At 35.9% G+C, this 20,929-nt stretch overlaps 5 protein-coding genes across 6 annotated transcripts; all 5 read left to right on the top strand.

Annotated features, from left to right (window-relative positions):
• The first annotated feature begins 202 nt into the window (after nucleotides 1-202).
• LOC145327591 (uncharacterized) lies at nucleotides 203-6,175 on the top strand. The gene is made up of 8 exons (XM_080171130.1): nucleotides 203-807; nucleotides 1,072-1,246; nucleotides 1,714-2,266; nucleotides 2,757-2,912; nucleotides 3,333-3,850; nucleotides 4,144-4,295; nucleotides 4,524-4,840; nucleotides 6,124-6,175. Exons 1-8 carry the CDS (start codon nucleotides 727-729, stop codon nucleotides 6,173-6,175), a joined length of 2,004 nt encoding a protein of 667 aa, XP_080027256.1. The 5' UTR covers nucleotides 203-726.
• LOC145329087 (uncharacterized) lies at nucleotides 3,662-8,709 on the top strand. Of its 2 annotated transcripts, none has more exons than XM_080173108.1 (4): nucleotides 3,662-4,840; nucleotides 5,070-5,293; nucleotides 5,501-8,182; nucleotides 8,436-8,709. In XM_080173108.1, the coding sequence occupies exons 3-4, from the start codon at nucleotides 7,537-7,539 to the stop codon at nucleotides 8,579-8,581; spliced, it is 792 nt and encodes a 263-aa protein (XP_080029234.1). In that variant the 5' UTR covers nucleotides 3,662-4,840; nucleotides 5,070-5,293; nucleotides 5,501-7,536; the 3' UTR covers nucleotides 8,582-8,709. The 2 variants fall into 2 exon arrangements, with proteins under 2 accessions (XP_080029234.1, XP_080029235.1); XM_080173109.1 differs by lacking the exon at nucleotides 3,662-4,840 and having other exon boundaries at nucleotides 4,890-5,293; nucleotides 5,501-7,153; nucleotides 7,564-8,182.
• A 28-nt stretch (nucleotides 8,710-8,737) lies between these two features.
• Nucleotides 8,738-12,916, top strand: LOC145327590 (uncharacterized). The gene is made up of 5 exons (XM_080171129.1): nucleotides 8,738-10,184; nucleotides 10,519-10,605; nucleotides 11,091-11,438; nucleotides 11,753-12,485; nucleotides 12,907-12,916. Exons 1-5 carry the CDS (start codon nucleotides 8,927-8,929, stop codon nucleotides 12,914-12,916), a joined length of 2,436 nt encoding a protein of 811 aa, XP_080027255.1. The 5' UTR covers nucleotides 8,738-8,926.
• Nucleotides 12,917-13,571: 655 nt separating this feature from the next.
• LOC145329086 (uncharacterized) lies at nucleotides 13,572-15,468 on the top strand. Its single transcript, XM_080173106.1, has 4 exons — nucleotides 13,572-13,677; nucleotides 13,911-14,042; nucleotides 14,547-14,657; nucleotides 14,853-15,468. The coding sequence occupies exons 1-4, from the start codon at nucleotides 13,589-13,591 to the stop codon at nucleotides 14,935-14,937; spliced, it is 417 nt and encodes a 138-aa protein (XP_080029232.1). The 5' UTR covers nucleotides 13,572-13,588; the 3' UTR covers nucleotides 14,938-15,468.
• A 2,037-nt stretch (nucleotides 15,469-17,505) lies between these two features.
• Nucleotides 17,506-19,306, top strand: LOC145329085 (uncharacterized). Its single transcript, XM_080173105.1, has 3 exons — nucleotides 17,506-17,889; nucleotides 18,123-18,190; nucleotides 18,511-19,306. The coding sequence occupies exons 1-3, from the start codon at nucleotides 17,873-17,875 to the stop codon at nucleotides 18,756-18,758; spliced, it is 333 nt and encodes a 110-aa protein (XP_080029231.1). The 5' UTR covers nucleotides 17,506-17,872; the 3' UTR covers nucleotides 18,759-19,306.
• The last annotated feature ends 1,623 nt before the right edge of the window (nucleotides 19,307-20,929 follow it).

The raw sequence follows: 20,929 nt of genomic DNA, 5'->3' as shown, positions 1-20,929 counted from the left end.
CAGGGAAGGCAGGAAATTTATATAGGTATTATCCAGGTCAGGACTGGAACAAACAAAATTTTATGTATATATTGTATATAGTTATTTTTTTCAAAGTAAAAAAATGTCAGACCAACGCTGGATGACGTATGTATAATTGGATCACAATTTTGATAGGTAAGTTTAATAAATTTTATAGACAATCAAAGAATAAATAAGGGTATTTTCTTATGTTTGTAACTCTAACTCTTTATTTTGTGAGTTCCTTTGACATTTAATTTTGGTTTCAAAAAGTGTCACTCCCCCCCCCCCCCCCCTTTTTTGCTTTCTCATTCTTTCGTTATATGTAAACAAGTAATAACCTTATTATTATAACCAGGGGTGTATATTCTGCACAAGATTTATTTTTTTTTCCCCTGCTACAAAATTTTTTATTTTTTTTCCCCCCTAGATTTTTCTGAAAAAGTAGGGGGGGAAATAGAAAAATATTTAAAGAACTCTATATTTCATTTATTTTATCCCTCCTACCACACATTTTTTTAGTTTTTTTTAACCAAGGAGGGGGGCAAAATGGAAAAAATGTTTTCAGTTTTCTTAATTTTTACATTTTTTTTTCCTCCAACCAGTTATTTTTTATCCCCCCCCCCCCCCTGAGCAGGGGATCCCATGCAGAATATACATCCCTGATTATAACATATACTTCTTATTTCAGGAGTTACCTATACACCCCTGTTAGACGTTATTGAAATGGGAGACAATTTGATTGGTACACTCTCTAAAGCTCTACTGAAGCGTATAAGAAGTGGAGATAAGAGGAAAAATGTACAGGTGACTTTTTACAACTAATTATTTCTACATATTTAAGATGAGACCTTACTTTTCATTACTGTACTTAAAGTATAATCTATGCTCGACTTTAATTTCTATTTTTCACTTGCAGTCAGCGCACTATAAACATGCTTGCTCTTACACCAGTATAGTCATATTTACTGTAATCAATTGACACGTGTAGCTTGCCCAAATAACGATCCATAACAACTCCCCTATATTATTTTAAATAAGTAATTCACTAATTATGTAATCTTTTTCCAGTTGCAGCATAAACTGAGGTCCATAAGAAAACTCTTCTGTAATGCAACGAGAGCCAGAAGTAAATACTGGCGCAAGAAACATCAACAAAGTGAAGACAGTCAGCCATTACTAGAAGAAGAACAGCAGGAGGATTTGATGGATGTGGAATATGAGAACGAAACTGCATCGTCAAAAGGTAACCTACAATATCTGTAATATAAAGTAGAACGATGTCGGTCTGTCTGTTTGTTGTTTGTTTGTCCAAATTCCCACAAACATTGTCTCCCAATTTTTGTTTTTTATTTTCCTTTCAATCTAAATTTCAAACAATTGGTTTGATCAAACGTTAGTTAAGTTTGTCTCAAGATATCCTTGTTCCAGGGGTGTATATTCTACATGGGATCCCTTAACCTAACCCACCTTCACCCACTCTCTACATTTATCTACTTTTTCTGGAATTTTTAATTTTTTAACTTTCTAATTTGACTAGTTTTTCTTTACGGCATTATCCTTATACTAAAGTAACAGGATGTCTGTGTGTCTGTTCAAAAGGATCTTGCTAACCGCTGAACCGATTGGGTTCTCCTTTACAGGGTACCTTCACATAGGTCCCGGGAAGGTTTATAACTATAAAACACCATGTTTAACATCGTATTTTTTTAGGTAAAGTTTGTACAGGCTGCAATACCAACTTCACAAAGGAAACCGAAAGTATATGTTATCAATGCTACGCAAACCAAGTTTTGGAGCGATTAAATAACAATCCTGAAGAAACAAACTACATTAATATTGTTGTAGACAATATTAACAACAATAATACCAACGATAATAATGATGCAGACAATGACAGCATTCAAGATGCCGAGGACTGGGACCACGTCGAATTGTTTGATATACCTGAAGATTATTTTGACCCAGATGATGACGATGACCCTGATGACGAACCTGATGGCGAACCTGATGGCGATCATGACGGGGATAAATTCAAACATCTTACAGAACTTGAGAAAGAAATTGTTAATGATTTCAGAAGCGTTTGTGTTCTAGACAACCCCATCTCTCACAACAAAGTTAGAATCATCCTGGCAATTCTGAAACGCTCGTGTATTTTCAAATTTCCGTCATATAATACATTATTCAAACCCAAATACAAAGTTGAAATCAAAGAAAACAAATATAATCCTACAAATGCTCCTGGTTCACTGATTGAGTGCAGGTATGTTTATATACGATTTAGAAAGCGTAGCATTTCTATAATCATTACCAGAATTTCCGTACGTCCATTCTAAACATGTCGATTTTTCTCCTTTTTTAACAACAAACTTTCAAGTGTTCTAATTATCAGTTTGATCATTCTTTGGTATATTGCTTCCTGCGACAACTTGAGAACAATATTATAAGCGAAGCCACTCTATAATTAATTCCTTAAAATTTAAGTATGTGCATAAACCTTATCCTTCTTGAAGTATTTTTTTTTAACAAATTTACTTACATTCAATTTTGGTTCGACTTTAATATTTTTAAATTCAGTTCAGATACTTCACAATTGTTAATGTCCGTTTGTCGTACCGTTACAGTGCTTTGGTTTTTATGGATGTTGTCATCCTTGTTCCATTACTTTTCATCGTAATATTATTTGGAGCCCGATGGTGCAAAATTTCTTTGAATTGTGCAAGTTTTAGTTAAAAATATATTTCTTTTTCCAGATTCCCTACCTATGAGATCCTCCAAGACGCCATCACAGACTTTAAACGGTTGAATGGACAACAGGCCGTTGATGATCATATAACTTTTGACATCTCGGGCGACGGAGTGAAAGCAGCTCAGGGATCTCATATCTCCTATTATACTGTCTGGATTAGGTAAGTAATTAATATATTGTGGATTTGAAAGGGTTGGGTTGGGATAAAGTTCTTTTCATATACAGCATGACCCTCGAAAAAATATTTTTTAGGATTGGCACCCTATATTTCAAAGGATATCAAAATATTTGTTTTACATCAATTGACAGCCCAGATTTTTAAAGCCAAAGTTTAGGAAACCATTCAATAAACAAATAAGAAAGAAAACTAAGTTTACAATTGATACTTTTTTCTATTGCATACATATATAAAAATCTGTCTTACTGTATACCAGGACTTAATTAATACCATAAGTAAACCTAGTTTTTACCACTTTTACGGTAAAATTTTACCAGCCTTTACGTTTTATAAATCAGTGACTACAATTTTAAGTCTAAGGTATTAAATGCTATTATTATTAATTCTTCTTTATTATTTCAGGTTATTCTTCAACAAGGATTTCAGTGTTATATTGCCAGTCAGCATATTTGAGAAGACGAGGAGGCGTCCCTACAGTTACAACTTTCTGGATAATGTTACCCGATTCATCAACAAACTAATTCAAGAAGGATTACCTGGACATACCTTTCAATGTAGAACCATCATCCACGATGCCGTTGCCAGAGCCGATGTATTCGGCATTCTTGGCCATGGATCAAAAAATGGATGCCCACACTGTGACCTTCCAGGGATGGCTTTTTCACAGACTTATCTCCGTCAAAAGAACTTGGTATTGTTCGAATCAATGAATGTATTTTACCCCAGTGACAGTCAAAATATGGGTACGCCGAGGTCTGACGAGAAATTCCGCAAGTTAGAGGAAAATAATCAGAACATGAAAACCAGTTTTTCTGAGCTTGACCCGAGCTTGGATTTAATACAAGATACCCCCAGTGATCCGATGCACGCGTTGCACCTGGGCTATGTAAAGAAAGTGATGACGTACCTGAAGAAAGGACGTAATAGTTATCCAGAATTGGAAGAAGAAGACTTAGTTCAAATGGAGAGAATTACAGGGATGTACTGCATTTGACTAAAGAAATGACGCGTAAAATAGGTGTTTTCTTCGCGCATTTCTCGGCACTGCGATAAAATTCTGCATTTTTAGATTTATGTCTATTACACATTATTTGTACGCCTTGTTATGCCGCTTAAAAGAGTGTTAGTTTGAAAAGTTTAAAGAACTTAAATTTTGAAAATTTTCTCCTTATCACCCATATTTTACCATGAACTGCAGTAACTCCAATTATAGATGAAATCAACGATCAATTGAAGCTTGTTGGCGATTTTGATCGCGTTCCCCGTACGTCCATCATGCGCCTGACAGAGAAGAAGCTAGCCCTCAATTTGAAAAGTTCTGAATTCAAAGTACTGGGCTTTTACCATATGATATTTTATGCAGAGGTAGGTTTTTACCATATTATAATCTTTTTAGAATTTAAAGCTTATTTCAGTTTCATTATATTGTATAGCAATAACATTCTTTTTAAATTTGCGCACGTGTGCTATATTATATATATATTTCTATTGAGGAGGGTGGACTTCCAATAAGTATATAGGGCGAAGCCCCTAGAGGCTAGGGGCGAAAGAGCTAGTTTTACCTTAAATTATTACAATGTTTTTTTTTTCCAGTTGGCAAATCTTAAAGATGAACAACGTCTGATATGCAAGTTTTTATTCCACATATTGCGCAGTCTCGAAGAGCATATAACAACTGAACGTGTGGCTGAGCTCAAGACCATGATAATGGTCCTGAACTCAAAATTGGCGGAGATGTACGGCGAATCGTGCTTGAGTTACAATACTCACATGCTTTACCATATGCCGGAACATGTCCGCCGATTTGGACCATCCATGGCGTTCAGTTGTTATGCTTTCGAAAGTGCCAATCATGTGATATCAACTTACATCCGAGGATATAATTTTGGCCTTAAAGAGGTTTCAAACAGGTAATACTATTTTTTTTTAGTTGAGTTCCTTTGACTTTTAGTTTTGGTTTCAAGAAGTGTCACTTCTCCCCCCCCCCCCCCCACTCTTTACAAATTTTAATGTAATTTTTAAAAATGTAACATAACTTTCTTTCCGTGTATTGCTGATCAAACACTTAAGCTATAACGATTTCACCAGCAACATACCTTTCCGTTTAACAGCCATTAATGACATAAATGACATATTTAGATTGTTGATATTTCACACAGTGAAACCGTACATAAATGAAAAGCTGGCTGTCAGGGGAAAAAGGAATGCCAACAAACGAAAGTTCGAAAGAAATCAATTCTATACAGACTGCCAAGACCTCTACTTTGTCCCAGACTGCCGTCGTGATAAAACAGTATGGTTGGTCCACAAAGTGAGGACATTTTTTCCGGCATACACCTTTCCTGAAGATTCCAGAATAATAGGTAGGGGTGTATATTTTGCACATGATTAATTGTTGTATAGAAATATTTCATGAACTATACATTTCATCTAATTCCTTTTTAACCTACCACAATTTATTTGTAATTCTCTTATCATGCCAGGAGGAGAGTGTGGTAAAGGGGGGGTCTAGGAAATATGAATTAAGTTTTATGGTTTTAAACACTGAAAATATACACCCCTGGTATTAGGAGTAGGCAAGACTGACGATCCCGAAGACTATAGCCATCCTCCAACACAACTAGCCTCCAACCTACTGAAGTACAGAGTAGCACATATCTCCGTACACCTGTTGCATCAAGATGTCTCCATCGTAATTCCTATCGGAATTTAATTTTGTACATTGAAAGCAGAGAAAGGGGGGGGGGGGAAATGACACTTTTTGAAACCAAAACTAAAAGTTCCATATTGTACCCTTATAAAACAACTGCCATGCAAAATGACAGATCTGTAACTGTTTCTTTAGTTCAGTTCCTTTGACTTTTAGTTTTGGTTTCAAAAAGTGTCACTTCCCCCCCCCCCCCCTTTTGTTATAATATGTATGTAAAATGTTGTAAAATTCAACTGAAGGCCCTTCCCTCTTTATTTGGAATTTATGTGAAATGTACTTTAAAATATTTTTTTCATTAAAATTATTTTTTATAGCTAATTTTAAAAAAGGCATGTCAACTTAATTTAGCAAAACCCTACCTTTTTGGCCATCGATGGGTATGAAGTTAAAGTGTTATAAGTCTAGTCTGTAATTTGAAAGAGTACATGTTTGCAATTTAATTTAATTTTACATAAAATTTTAATTTCTGTCTACACATTTCAGATTTAAAACTATGCAAATTGCCCATGCCAACGACCTGGATACAACAGCGTAATTTCGACTTGCAATTGACCAAGCTAGATCCCAAAATGACGAGGACTGGAAAGAGTGCTAGTTCTGTAAAGGTAAAAATTATATTTAAGGCCTAATTTACTATTGTACAAATTGCTGCTACCCTTCGCTCTTAAAACTTATAAATTCGCATGTTACCGGATCGAAAGGAAAACCTTATCGGTTCATGCTTAACAGACCACAAAAGATTATTGACCAAGTATAATTATTTATTAATTTTCCACAGTGTGTTTAACATTTGATATTAGTAATTAAAATTCTAGGGGCGTAGCCACTGCTATCTAATATCTTATTATGCATTGTAAATACAACAATTATTTCTTGCTTTAGAACAACAAGCCTACTGGAGGTGGCAAACCTAATGGAATTGCCAGAGGTGGAAGTGCCAAAGCTGCAAATGCCAAACCTGGAAGCAACAAATCTACTGGAGGTGGCAAAGGTACAACAGCAAAGGTAGAATTTTAAGTTTTATTGTTATCGGTTTTTGGTTTGTTGGTGTTTTGTTGTTAAACTAAACTTACTAACATGATGTCTGTTTGTGGGTTGGTACCAACAAATCTCGTTAACCGTTGAACAAATTGGGTCCCTCTAACCATATAACTTAACCTAGCCTAACCTAACACAGTCATTTTGTCGGGAGAGGGGGGGGGGGAGGGTAAAGTTTTAAAAAATAGAAGAAAAAAATTAGGATAATGCCGGTGTTGTTTAAAACTATAATCCTCGGTAAGTAATGCTTTACAATAATTATCTATATTATTTTTAGAACACAACTAGAACCACAACATCTCCAATAAGGCCAATAAATATTACCCCACCTCCATCTCCACGGGCACGGCACCACTCCGCGAGTCAACGGACCGCGAGAGTTGTAGTTCCTCCTGCAACATCATCACGATCCCAGTCCCAGTCATCACGACCCCAGGGATCATCTGGCCCTTCTGGTGAGATGGAAGAAAGCGAGGTATTATTTTTATTTCATTTTGTCATCCAGAGGATACAAATTACAATTATTTAGGATATATATCGACTTAGCCTGGAAAAAATAACTTGTAAGATTTGACTAAATTTTTGGTAAACATTGACCAATAAAAATTTACCTTGTAAATTTTTACAAACAAGTTGGTCAAATTTTACCAAGTTGATTTTTTGGTCAAAGTCCAAAAATCTGGACTTAGCCTAAAAATTTACCTTGTCAATTTTTACCAAAAAGTTGGTCAAATTTTACCAAGTTTTTTTGTTTGTCAAAGTCCAAAAATGATGGAAGATGCTTAGGATCACTTGCTCTTGTTTGTGGATAGTCTTCTTTTCTACCACGTAGTTTTTAAAATACCAAGACTTGAAAATATGTGGTTTAATATGTTTAATTTTAAGGATTTGTTCACCGGGGCCGTTATGAACCAAATTCAGAACCAATTTCAGCAGCTACGTACTTTCTTGACCTCACAAATGAAAAATCAAATAGAGCCCATTAATGCGTCCATCAGAAACTTGGTAAACAAAACGTCCACAAACCATGAATTAGTGAAGAATGAAATCAAAGACCTGCAAGACAGTGTATCAAGAGATATGGCTGAAAATACTGTAACCCTGACAACAGAAATGAAGAAAACCGGCAAAATTGTGGAAACCTTGGTGACTGATCTAAGAAGACTGACCAATGTGGATGAGCTTGATGAGGAGGAGGCGAATAAAGGGCCTAGTGAGAATCAGGATGTTGTCGTGGACCAGATTTTCTCACCAGAATTTTACAAAGAAAGAATAAAGAACCATGACCCCTTGGAAAAAGATGGTTATATGCGAAGAGAAGAAATTGTCTTTTTCATCCAAAATTTCGAAGACTCACTGAAAGTGGATAAAGGCTGGCAAACCTTACTGAAAGTATGCCGAGACATCATAACCTTCCTATATGTCGTGTTCGAGCAGTTCACCTTTGACGCCCGCATCACCGCTGCCTTTTGGACTGCTCCGGAACTTATTGATGACGAAACTGGTAAGTAAATATTATTTTGTAAATTTGACATGATGAGAAAACGTTTAAAACAGGGAGAAGGGAGGTGGGGGCAAGGGAAATAAACCGAATAAAAGGGGCATTCCTATTCTTGCTAGCAGGTGACCATGTACAATAATCTTTTTATATATATATTTTATTTGTGAAAATAAATCTTGTGCAGAATATACACCCCTGGTACAATAATAAACATGTACCTATGCATAGTTAATTGAAAATTTCATTATTATTTCAGTGGAACGTTTCTTGGATCATTGTAAGTTAGTGCTTAACGAGACGTACCTACATGAAGCTATCCCACCAAATTTGTGGAGAACAGGAACCTATGTGTCTTCAAGCGACCTTTTTCTAGTGAGGAACCACATACAAGCTTGTAGGTAATTCAATTATTTATCGCATCTATTCCGCGTCTATTAAATGTGAAAGTGGTAGTTTCACAAAATGCATTTCAATGTTCTTTAGTTAAAAAAGTAGTTTCACGAAATGTTAACTGCATATTGTATTCTTGTTAAATTGTTAAAATACATTTCTATGGCATATGTTTCAAAGAATTTCAATTTTGTACCATGTATTTTTTTATGTGGCAAGACTTTTAGTTCATCTTTTCTTGATATATGTTATATGTTATATATTGAGACTGTTTTGATATAAACCCTTTTTTTATCTAGGTTCAAGCGCAATTTCGAACACACTTTTAAAAAGGACGCGACTGGTTTTTGTGAAAATATGAAGAGGGCCGAAGATTATATGATTGCTAATGAGGATCCTGTCTGCTGGAGGTTATTTCGAGGGCTGGTAACGCGAAAACAAGAACGCGCATTGTCAACCCCCCTCTACAAGTATGAACAGGTTTTTGAAATCAAGCCAAGCAAGAAGACAAGCAATAAGAAAGGCAAGAAAGACAAGAAAGACAAGAAAGACAAGAAGGAAAAGCCACAGAAACGATCACCCTTACAGATGTGTGAATTGTATCTGGCCCCTGCAGAGATACAAAGAATTAAGCGGCGTATTAAACCGAAGACAATCACAACTTCAACACCAGGTGTTACAGCCGAAGACAAGAAATTTTACTACATGTTAGGTGCCCACTCAATGGGTTGCTTACCCCACGAAGTTCAAGGAAAGAACCAGATTTACTTGAAAAGAAACAATGACAGGTCGAGTACTACATTTCAGATCAAAAATTATGCAGACATTGGGAATGCAAAGAAATCCAAGCAATTTTTCAAGACAGTCCATAGTGATAAGAAGGTTATACAAAGAGCTGTAATGTATTATTCGTACGCCACAAACAATTTGAAACCAGAAATGAGTGAAGAACAGACAAAGATTCACAATGCCAGTGAGAAAGCAACAAAAATTTCCAGAAATAGAAAGATGAATGCTGCTGATGAATCCACTGCTGATGATTCCACTGCTGATGATTCCACTGCTGATGATTCCACTGCTGATGAATCCACTGATGGTGAAGACAATGATGGTGGAGGCAATGCTGTTGAAGACAATGATGCTGAAGGCAATGCTGTTGAAGAAAATGGTATGGAAAACATTGCTGATGAAGAAAGCAACAATGGTGAGGAGCTTGTAATTGATGACGGAGGCGACGACGTTGAAATGAATTCAAATGATGATCAGATTGGGAATGAGTTACGCATACCACCCGCGGAGAATCCAGCAGTAACTCCAGAACCAGTAAAGCAACCAGTAAAGCCACGTAGGTTATATGAAGATCCAATTGTCAACAGCCAGTCCAATAATAAACCCAAAGTAAATGTATTTGAAAACATCACAAGCTCCAAAAGGAAGAAGCATGGAAAGGGCTCGAAAAAGTCGAAGAAGATAATTATTTCTGAAACAGACGATGAGGGCCAAAATGTGGGAAATCTTGATGATACAGTCCCAATGCAAGATGATGAACAACCACCAAACTTTCCACCACTGCAAAGACAGAAAGAATTTTATGGACGAAATAATTCAATCACAGGTACATATTTCTTGAACATTAATTATTATTTATAAGTTTTATCTTTCCTCGTATTGTGTATATACTGCACAAGATTTTTTTTCCTCTGCTACTAATTTTTTTTAAATTTTTCTTCCCCCCCCCCCTAGTTTTTTTTCACCAAGTAGGGGGAAAATTGAAAAATATTTAAAGAACTCTATGATTTATTTATTCTATCCCTCCTACAACACATTTCCTTTTAAAAATTTTTTTTCAACCAAGTAGGGGGGGTGGGGGGGTGGAAAAAATGTTTTCAGTACTTGCTTTTTGTTTGGAAACGTATAAAATTAATGTATAATTTTATATATATTTACAGGCAACAGTAACGAGAGACAGGTGACTGGAAAGGCAACAAGTGTCGTGGAGGAAAGCAGCAGTGATGAGAATGATGAGGATGCCGAAGGTATTGTTATTTATAGTTTGAAAAACGTAGGAACTGTATCACCTAAATTTAAGTTTATTAATATTTTAGTTGAGAAGTAGTCTTAGATAAAAACCCTGTGGATTAATTTTGTTTTAAGGGAAACTTCGTACAGGCCCTGACAGGGTTTTAGGCTAAAATTTGTATGGGCGCAGCCGCTATCTATAATACTAAGTAGCTTAATGTCTGTCCGGCCGTCAGAAGCTTAAGATCTCAGTAACCACTGAATCGATCGAGGTTACGGTAAAATTTTACCACCTTTTAAATCGTATAGGCTGGTAAAATTTTACCATAAAAGTGGTAAAAACTAGGTTTTTTATGGTATTAATTGTATCCTGGAGATCGGATTCTACTCTTCTGTGTATTGGTCCTGCGGTGATTTTAAGCTATTTCCTTGGAGGGGGGGGGGGGGGGGGGGTTGGGTAACATTTATACTATTTGAAATAATGACTATAATAATTATTTAGATGATGTGCCGATCATTCCAAAGAAGAACCGGGAGCGAAGGCAAACCGCATTGGAAGCCGAAGCAAAAACCAAGAGAAGTTTACAGCTGGACTCAAATGAACCATCATTCGAGGTGGATAACGAAGATGACGGAAACCAGAGTGACGAAATTTTGGAGGTTGAGGACATTGAGGACAAGAATGACGGCAATGCAAGTAAGGAAATTCGGATACATCCATGTGGAATAATATTACCCAAACTTGCCATTATAATTGAAAACCACATGGGTCATTATGAGGTTGTTGCAGTAGGCTCAAATGTTTCTATATACAACCAAATGGAAATTTTAGAACTCATCAACATTGACGGTAAGTTACAGGTCTTAATGTAATAAATGGGGGGGGGGGGGGTGGGCGAAAGTGACACTTTTTTGGGGCTTTTATTGGCGGTTCTCGGCGGTGGCGACGCCGTTTCTTCACAGTTCCATATTGTACCCCTATAAAGGAACTGCCAATGCAAAATTCCCCCTTTTATCTTTGATTGGCATATAAATATAGGGTAAAAAATATTGCTTGTTTTCATTTGAATCTGATTAATAGTAACTAATGTTCATATAGGTATGGAAATAATATTGAAGCTACAATTATGTACATTTGCTTTAACATTTTTTATTTCTTTGTAGGAGAAAAAGCAAAGTGGAAAAAAGATGAAGAAGAAGGTGATTTAATTTCTGACATCAAAGAAGAAGCACCAGAAAGTGATGATACAGATCAAGGTCATCAATCAGACCCAGACACTGGAACTGGCAGTAGTAGTAGTAGTGAAGAAGAAGAAGATGAACGCAGGCCAAAAGCAAAAGTGGCCCAAAAGCCAAAGCCTACCAAAGAAGTTCCTAAACGTCCCAGAAAACAAACAAAATTTCCATCAACGAATCAAATTGAAGCGGTGTTGTACAGAAACCAGAGCAGAGCAAGCACGAGCAGAGCACAAAATGAAAGCCGGGAATATGCTGAAAGTTGCGGAGGCACATCAAATCCTGATGAAGACGTAAACCCACAACCAGGTTGTAGTTATAGTCAACTCAGTGCAGAGCCAGGTTGTAGTAATAGTCAACTCAGTGAGCAACCTAACCAAATTAAGATGCAGCAAATGTTGAACAGAACAAATACACATTTGCCCGATTTCGGCCAGCGTGGTGAGACTCGGACAAGAAGAGATGCCAACAAACGAGTAAAGGCCAACATGAAGAGGCAAAGATTGTGGGAACAGGGAATCAGGCCTGAAGATGAAGAGTTAGAGAAGAAGAAAAGATCAAGCTCCAGACCACCACAGAGAGCAAGTTCTCAACAATGTTCTCAGAACATAAACAATTACAGTATCTTTGGCAGCTACATTACAGCTGATTCGGGAAAGGGGTGTATATTCTGCACAAGAAATATTGTTTGTCCACGGCTAAAAATTTTTAAAATTTACAAATGTTTTCAGTTTTCTTAATTATTACCTTTTTTTCTTACCTCCATCTATTTATATTTAATGAAATATAATATACATCCCTGTGCAGACTTGGAAAAAATATTACACATCCGAACCATGTAGAATATACATCCCTGGCAGAATGGAGACAAGTATTATCCGTCGGAACTTTCGTCTGAAAACGAAGAACAAGACGAAGAACAAGACGAAGAACAAGACGAAGAACAAGACGAAGAACAAGACGAAGACCTGATAGCTCCCAGTCAATCCCAATAATTCCAGGACTTTACGTATATATATATTTATATGTAATTTTTTTTTATGTCATAAGTTTCATCTTCAACTTTTTTTTATAATATCTAGAAAGGAGTAGTTTCCCAAAATGCATTTGAAGTTAATTTAGTGAACCGTATATTTGAACCTGTTTAAATGTGTTTAAACTTTATTTATATGGCATAAATTTGAAGAAAGTTAAATTTTCTACCACGTACTTTTACCATCTTAACAAAGAAAAATATGCAATTCACAAAATTAAGTTCAAATGCATTTTGTGAAACTACCCCTTTCCACCAATTAAGTTTAATGAGCTTAAAGTTAAGAGCTTAAACTGAAAATTTTTTGTTGTATAATCTGTTGCATTTTTTGTAATTCAGTATATAGCAGTTGTAGTTTACCCCCTAAACTAAGGAAAAAAAGTATTCACAACTAGCTTTTGTTAATTTTATATATTTGTTTAATTTTGTATATAAATATTATATATATGACAGTTATCGTAGGGAATGTTTTAATTAATACGGTGGTAGATTTCCATGGTAAAATCCGTAATGTTTCTGTGCTGTAATTAAAAAAGAGAACGTTTCAAATTTGTATTAACTTTTTGTAAATGAAATTTGTCTATATACTTGTTTACAATATAAGATATACCAATATGTGATCTTGCTGGACCCTATTATATTAAAATTCCCTACGTCAGTTTTTTGGACATTTATTCATGAAAATTTATAATTACCAGTGATAATTTGTTTCTTTTCAAATTTAATATAGAATGTCCGACATGTCCATGTCAGCCACAGCAGCAGCCGACTTAGAGAGAGACGAACAGCACGAAGAACAGAAGCCGGAAACCACAAGTGGGTGAGTAATATTTTAATATGTATAAAACGAAGTAGAATGATGTCTGTCTGTCTGTCTGTCTGTCCGTCCGTCCGTCCGTCCCTAGCTATATTTTGGTAACCATTCATCGAATCGGATTCGACAATCCATCACAACATAATTACATAAATACATATTACATATTTTTTGGTAATTACTTCTTTGGGCAAAGGTCCGATTACCTGGGATATATAATATATATTTATATATTTCAGTGATAGCGAAAAAGAGAAGAACGAAATGAGTGTGTCTGAGCCTGAGCTGCCTGCTAAGCTGGCTGACCTGCCTGATACCCCTCCTAAATCGTCTGATACAGAAGATTTGAACCTAACTTTGGATTGCACTACGTAAGTTTATTTATTTTTGTTACCATTCTATTTCTGTTCGGAAGGTGGTAGTAGCCGGATTGAAAAGAGTAGGATAAACATTATTGTTATGGCGAATAATTATAGTTTCATTCAGGGGTGTACATTACGCACAAGATTTATTTTGTTCCCGTGGTACAAAATTTTGTATTTTTTTCCCACCTATTTTTATCTCACCAAGTAGGGACGGAAATGGAGAAATATTGAAAGAACTAAAATTTTTGGTCCTACCACACATATTTTAGTTATTTTCCCCCCACCACCTGAACAGGGGATCCCATATAGGATATACACCCCTGATATTTCAAATTAGCAGCTACGCTAAACCCTCTAATATGAAGTATATCTCTTAAAGTTTCTTTTGCCACTCCCTTCCCTTGCCGGTACCTATGAGAAGAACCCGATCTGTTCAGTGGTTATCGAGATCCTTCGGTACATAAACACGGACATCCTGTTACTTTAGTATTATTTTTTTTTATTTTTCAGGGACGACGATGGATGGGAGACAATGCAGAAAATAAAACAAGACCTTAGGGCAGCAAAGCAAAAAATTGCTTCTTTGGAAGAGGAGATCGCTTGTTTGGAAACACAAACAAAGTAAGAAATTTTTTTCACTTCTTTTTTGGGTATTTAATCCGGGCGACTGTGTTGTAAATGATTTTTCGGTACAGACAAATTCACCTTTATATATTACAAAACTAGCAAGTATGCCTCTAGGGGTAAGGTGGGAGGGGTAAATGTGGACCAAAAAAAAAGTTTACTATTTAATTATAATATGATTGCTTAATTCAGGGAGCAATCCAAGAGATGTCCGGCGGCACAAAAGGATGACCAGAAGGTCGGACAAGCCTCTGTTATGGAAGGAGAAGCAAAGTAAGATATCCTATTATATAAAGTAGTAAGCGTTTTTTGTTTGTCCCGAAGGATAACCGCTAAACCGATATTGTTCTCCTTTAAAGTGAAGCTTCTTATAGGTCCTGGAAAGGTTTTAAACTATTTTTGTGCAGGGTGTCTTCACCCCCTCCCCCAAAAAATATTTTTACTCTTCTGAAACTGAAATTGAAAATGGGAAGATGTTGATTTTTCCCCTTCCAACCTTAAGTGCCCCTAGAGGTTTCTAGGGGCGTAGCCACTAGTTTCTTTTAATAATCTTTTTTCATACTTTATCCGGGCGACTGTGTTGTAAATGATTTTTCGGTACAGACAAATTCACCTTTATATATTAAAAAACTAGCAAGTATGCCTCTAGGGGTAAGGTGGGAGTGGTAAATGTGGACCATAAAAAGTTTACTATTTAATAATAATATGATTGCTTAATTCAGGGAGCAATCCGAGAAATGTCCGGCGGCACAAAATGATGATCAGAAGGTCGGACAAGCCTCTGTTATGGAAGGAGAAGCAAAGTAAGATATCCTGTTATATAAAGTAGTAAGCGTTTTTTGTCTGTCCCGAAGGATAACCGCTAAACCGATATTGTTCTCCTTTAAAGTGAAGCTTCTTATAGGTCCTAGAAAGGTTTTAAACTATTTTTGTGCAGGGTGTCTTCACCCCCTCCCCCAAAAAATATTTTTACTCTTCTGAAACTGAAATTGAAAATGGGAAGATGTAGATTTTTCCCCTTCCAACCTTAAGTGCCCCTAGAGGTTTCTAGGGGCGTAGCCACTAGTTTCTTTTAATAATCTTTTTTCATACTTTATCCAGGCGACTGTGTTGTAAATGATTTTTCGGTACAGACAAATTCACCTTTATATATTACAAAACTAGCAAGTATGCCTCTAGGGGTAAGGTGGGAGTGGTAAATGTGGACCATAAAAAGTTTACTATTTAATAATAATATGATTGCTTAATTCAGGGAGCAATCCGAGAAATGTCCGGCGGCACAAAATGATGATCAGAAGGTCGGACAAGCCTCTGTTATGGAAGGAGAAGCAAAGTAAGATATCCTATTATATAAAGTAGTAAGCGTTTTTTGTCTGTCCCGAAGGATAACCGCTAAACCGATATTGTTCTCCTTTAAAGTGAAGCTTCTTATAGGTCCTGGAAAGGTTTTAAACTATTTTTGTGCAGGGTGTCTTCACCCCCTCCCCCAAAAAATATTTTTACTCTTCTGAAACTGAAATTGAAAATGGGAAGATGTAGATTTTTCCCCTTCCAACCTTAAGTGCCCCTAGAGGTTTCTAGGGGCGTAGCCACTAGTTTCTTTTAATAATCTTTTTTCATACTTTATCCGGGCGACTGTGTTGTAAATGATTTTTCGGTACAGACAAATTCACCTTTATATATTACAAAACTAGCAAGTATGCCTCTAGGGGTAAGGTGGGAGTGGTAAATGTGGACCATAAAAAGTTTACTATTTAATAATAATATGATTGCTTAATTCAGGGAGCAATCCGAGAAATGTCCGGCGGCACAAAATGATGATCAGAAGGTCGGACAAGCCTCTGTTATGGAAGGAGAAGCAAAGTAAGATATCCTATTATATAAAGTAGTAAGCGTTTTTTGTCTGTCCCGAAGGATAACCGCTAAACCGATATTGTTCTCCTTTAAAGTGAAGCTTCTTATAGGTCCTGGAAAGGTTTTAAACTATTTTTGTGCAGGGTGTCTTCACCCCCTCCCCCAAAAAATATTTTTACTCTTCTGAAACTGAAATTGAAAATGGGAAGATGTAGATTTTTCCCCTTCCAACCTTAAGTGCCCCTAGAGGTTTCTAGGGGCGTAGCCACTAGTTTCTTTTAATAATCTTTTTTCATACTTTATCCGGGCGACTGTGTTGTAAATGATTTTTCGGTACAGACAAATTCACCTTTATATATTACAAAACTAGCAAGTATGCCTCTAGGGGTAAGGTGGGAGTGGTAAATGTGGACCATAAAAAGTTTACTATTTAATAATAATATGATTGCTTAATTCAGGGAGCAATCCGAGAAATGTCCGGCGGCACAAAATGATGATCAGAAGGTCGGACAAGCCTCTGTTATGGAAGGAGAAGCAAAGTAAGATATCCTATTATATAAAGTAGTAAGCGTTTTTTGTCTGTCCCGAAGGATAACCGCTAAACCGATATTGTTCTCCTTTAAAGTGAAGCTTCTTATAGGTCCTGGAAAGGTTTTAAACTATTTTTGTGCAGGGTGTCTTCACCCCCTCCCCCAAAAAATATTTTTACTCTTCTGAAACTGAAATTGAAAATGGGAAGATGTTGATTTTTCCCCTTCCAACCTTAAGTGCCCCTAGAGGTTTCTAGGGGCGTAGCCACTAGTTTCTTTTAATAATCTTTTTTCATACTTTATCCGGGCGACTGTGTTGTAAATGATTTTTCGGTACAGACAAATTCACCTTTATATATTACAAAACTATAGCAAGTATGCCTCTAGGGGTAAGGTGGGAGTGGTAAATGTGGACCATAAAAAGTTTACTATTTAATAATAATATGATTGCTTAATTCAGGGAGCAATCCGAGAAATGTCCGGCGGCACAAAAGGATGACCAGAAGGTCGGACAAGCCTCTGTTATGGAAGGAGAAGCAAAGTAAGATATTTCTTTTAATATTATTTTTTCATACTTTATCCGGGCGACAGTGTTGTAAATGATTTTTCTGTAAAGACAAATTCAACGTGTTCCTTTATTTATTAAAAGCGAGTACTAGCAAGTACGCCTCTAGCTGGGTAAGGTGGAAGGGGTAAATGTGGAACCAAAAAGTTAACTACTTAATTTAAATAGATTATTATATATATATTGTTTAATTCAGGAACAAAACAGCTGCAGCTGGCTCTCCAGAAAATTCGGATGAGAACGAGGTTAAGGAAGTCACTGTTATGGAAACACCAGCAAAGTAAGATTTTTTAAAAATTGTTTTTACTACTTTATCCTGGCGACTGTGTTGTAAATGATTTTTCTGTACGCTAAACCCTCTAATATGAAGTATATCCTTAAAGTTTCTTTTGCCACTCCCTTCCCTTGCCGGTACCTATGAGAAGAACCCGATCGGTTCAGCGGTTAACAAGATCCTTCGCTACATACAAACAAAAATCGTTTTACTTTGTAGTATAGATTGTTTAATTTCAGGATGAAAGACCAACCGGATTTTGATATAATTTATGAGAACATAAAGAATCCAGGACCAAAAAGCCCAGGTATAGTACAATATTTATACTAGCGACTGTGCCCAAAGCATATAGTGAAACATTTCTGTACTACATTGTATTATTACACTAGGTTAGGTTAGGTTAGGTTAGGTTAGGTTAGGTTAGGTTAGGTTAGGTTAGGTTAGGTTAGGTTAGAATAGGCTAGGCTAGGCTAGGCTAGGCTAGGCTAGGCTAGGCTAGGTTAAAACTAGAAATATTACTCTTTCTATTAATACACTAGGTTAGGTTAGGCTAGAAAAAAAAACTATTGTAAAATTGAAGTATTTTTTTGTAAAAAAAAGTAATTTTAAAAAATATTTTAATTTCAGTGTATCGGGTGTCAGATGATGAGCAGGAGATGTTTGAACCACCCCCTCCTACAATCCCGCCAGCATCAAAACTGAGTAGGCGCAAAAGAAGTGCAACACCGGGGAAAATCAAGACCTGCGCCCATGGACGCAGTCCCCGAAGCGAGCTGCCATTGAACACGAGACTCATCGAATGCACCTATATGTGTCCAGACTGCCGCGTCTTCTTTCACAAGAGGCAAAAACAAAGAAAAGAAGGACAAAAGTAAGCTGATGTATAATAGTCCTTCCAGTCAGATCATATATAAACTATTTGTGATAAAAAAGTGATATATATCAAGATATCTTGAGTCAAAAATATGTTTAACCACCTTTAATTTGTACGTACATTAATCTATATGACAGTTTGACAGTTTTGTTCTGACGATGAGAATATTCATATAATATTATATTTGAAACCGCTATTCCTATATAGCAAATTTTTGAAAATTTAATAATGGAAAGTAACTTCGTAATATATTTTTCTTGTATATAAAAATGTTCTAGTATAAAGTACAATTAGAATCCAGATCTCAGCAATTAAAACCTATGTATATTTGTGTTAATTTCTCAGCTTAAACCGATTAAACATGCAGTTATATTATCTGTAAAACTATGTAATATTTGGTCATTTAAACCACGTCTAGAATTATAGACTAATTAAGAAAATTTCTGTGAATATATACCTATATAGTATCGCGCTATCGTACCTATGTAAATCATTATGTAAAAAAATATGTTTAAGTGTTTCAATCAATAAAGATAATAATGAAAACAATTTTTTTTTTATTTTTGCGTTTTGTGTACAAGCGAGGTTTTTCTATAATTAAGGTCGTTTTTTACCACTTTCTCGTGATTTTTACCACCCGTTTTTACCACAATTATTGGTAAATTTTTACCATATTTACCCTATTTCTGGTAAAATTTTACCAGTTTAGGGCAAAAATATTACCAGGTGTTGAACAGTTTTACCACTTTTTCGGTAAAATCTACCAGAAATTTGCGGTAAATTTTACCAAAAAAGTGGTAAAAATTGGTCAAAATCTGGTATAAATTTGCGTCCTAAAATGGTAATATTTTACCGGAAATCTGGTAAAATTTTACCGATAATTGTGGTAAAAATCGATGGTAAAAAGCGTGAGAAAGTACCACTAAAAGTGTTTTTACCACGGTTACGGTAAAATTTTACCACCTTTTAAATCGTATAGGCTGGTAAAATTTTACCATAAAAGTGGTAAAAACTAGGTTTTTTTATGGTATTATATCGATCCTGGGATATGTGAGCAATGTTGTCACGTAGCTCACATAAATGCGCTAATAGTTATTTCTCGTATCGTATTATAAACGGCTTTCCGCGGATATAGAATGTACAATTATGAGATTAAAACTAGTTTTTTTAGCCCCGAGGTGCCAAAGGCACCGGCTAAAAACTGGTTTTAATCTTATGATTGTACATTTCTATATTCGTAGAAAGCTGGATATAATAAGATGCTAGACATAGTTTTTTCGTATGGATGAGAACCGGTTCCTATCCACCGGATTCGAATGAATACGAGAAAAAGTCTTCTGTATCTGGGATCTCAAGGGATAAGACAAAAGTCAATGAATTTATGTAGACATATAATTAAGATAAACAAAATTCCCCTGTAGATTAAATCATTGGTGGAAAAGTTTGGATACATACGTGCAGTTTGTTTGCATAATACCCGATCATGATTTTTACAAAGTTTTTAAGCCACAAATGAGAGAACGTGTTTACAAAACTTTAGGCACAAGTATAAATTACACTCCATTGTCCTTTCACTCCCTGCTATGCTAATGGTTATAGAATATTCGTGGATATTTTGATGTTTTTTCCCACGTCTATTTTTGTAGGTTTTAAAAGTTCAATTTTTGATAAAAATGGACTTGAAAAACTTCATAGGGGCATTTGCACATGACAAAACAGAGTTACCAAATTATAATTTGTAAAAAAATCTCTTTATTTATCTAAACCGGAGCCGGAGCCGTTTTTTAACGAAAATTACGGCTCCGGCTCCAGCAAAATATGGCGGCTCCACGGCTCCCGGCTCCGGCTCCGCAACACTGCCTATAATAATGTAAATGGATTTCAAATCTGTCATGAATGGATATATTTTTACTTGGATGTTATATCATTTTTTTTTATGTTGTATAACAAAATGAAACTCGCACCTTGCTAAAACAACGATACCTCCAATCGGCTTCCTTTACCCCATCCCCTCCCCTACCACTGGATGAACAAACAGACCAATATATTAGCAACCTAAATTGAGTACAAATTTTCCCCTGTTAATATATCTACGTATATTATCCATGTTTAAAGAGTAGCTGCGCTCCTAATAATGTAAATGTATTTCAAATATGTCATGTAAGACCTTAT

This window comes from Acartia tonsa, chromosome 9 (genome assembly GCF_053477335.1).
Source record: "Acartia tonsa isolate MP-2025a chromosome 9, ASM5347733v1, whole genome shotgun sequence".
Classification (NCBI taxonomy): Eukaryota; Metazoa; Arthropoda; class Copepoda; order Calanoida; family Acartiidae; genus Acartia; species Acartia tonsa.
The sequence above is the reverse complement of the archived record's forward strand: the minus strand, read 5'-3'. Positions and strand labels throughout refer to the sequence as shown.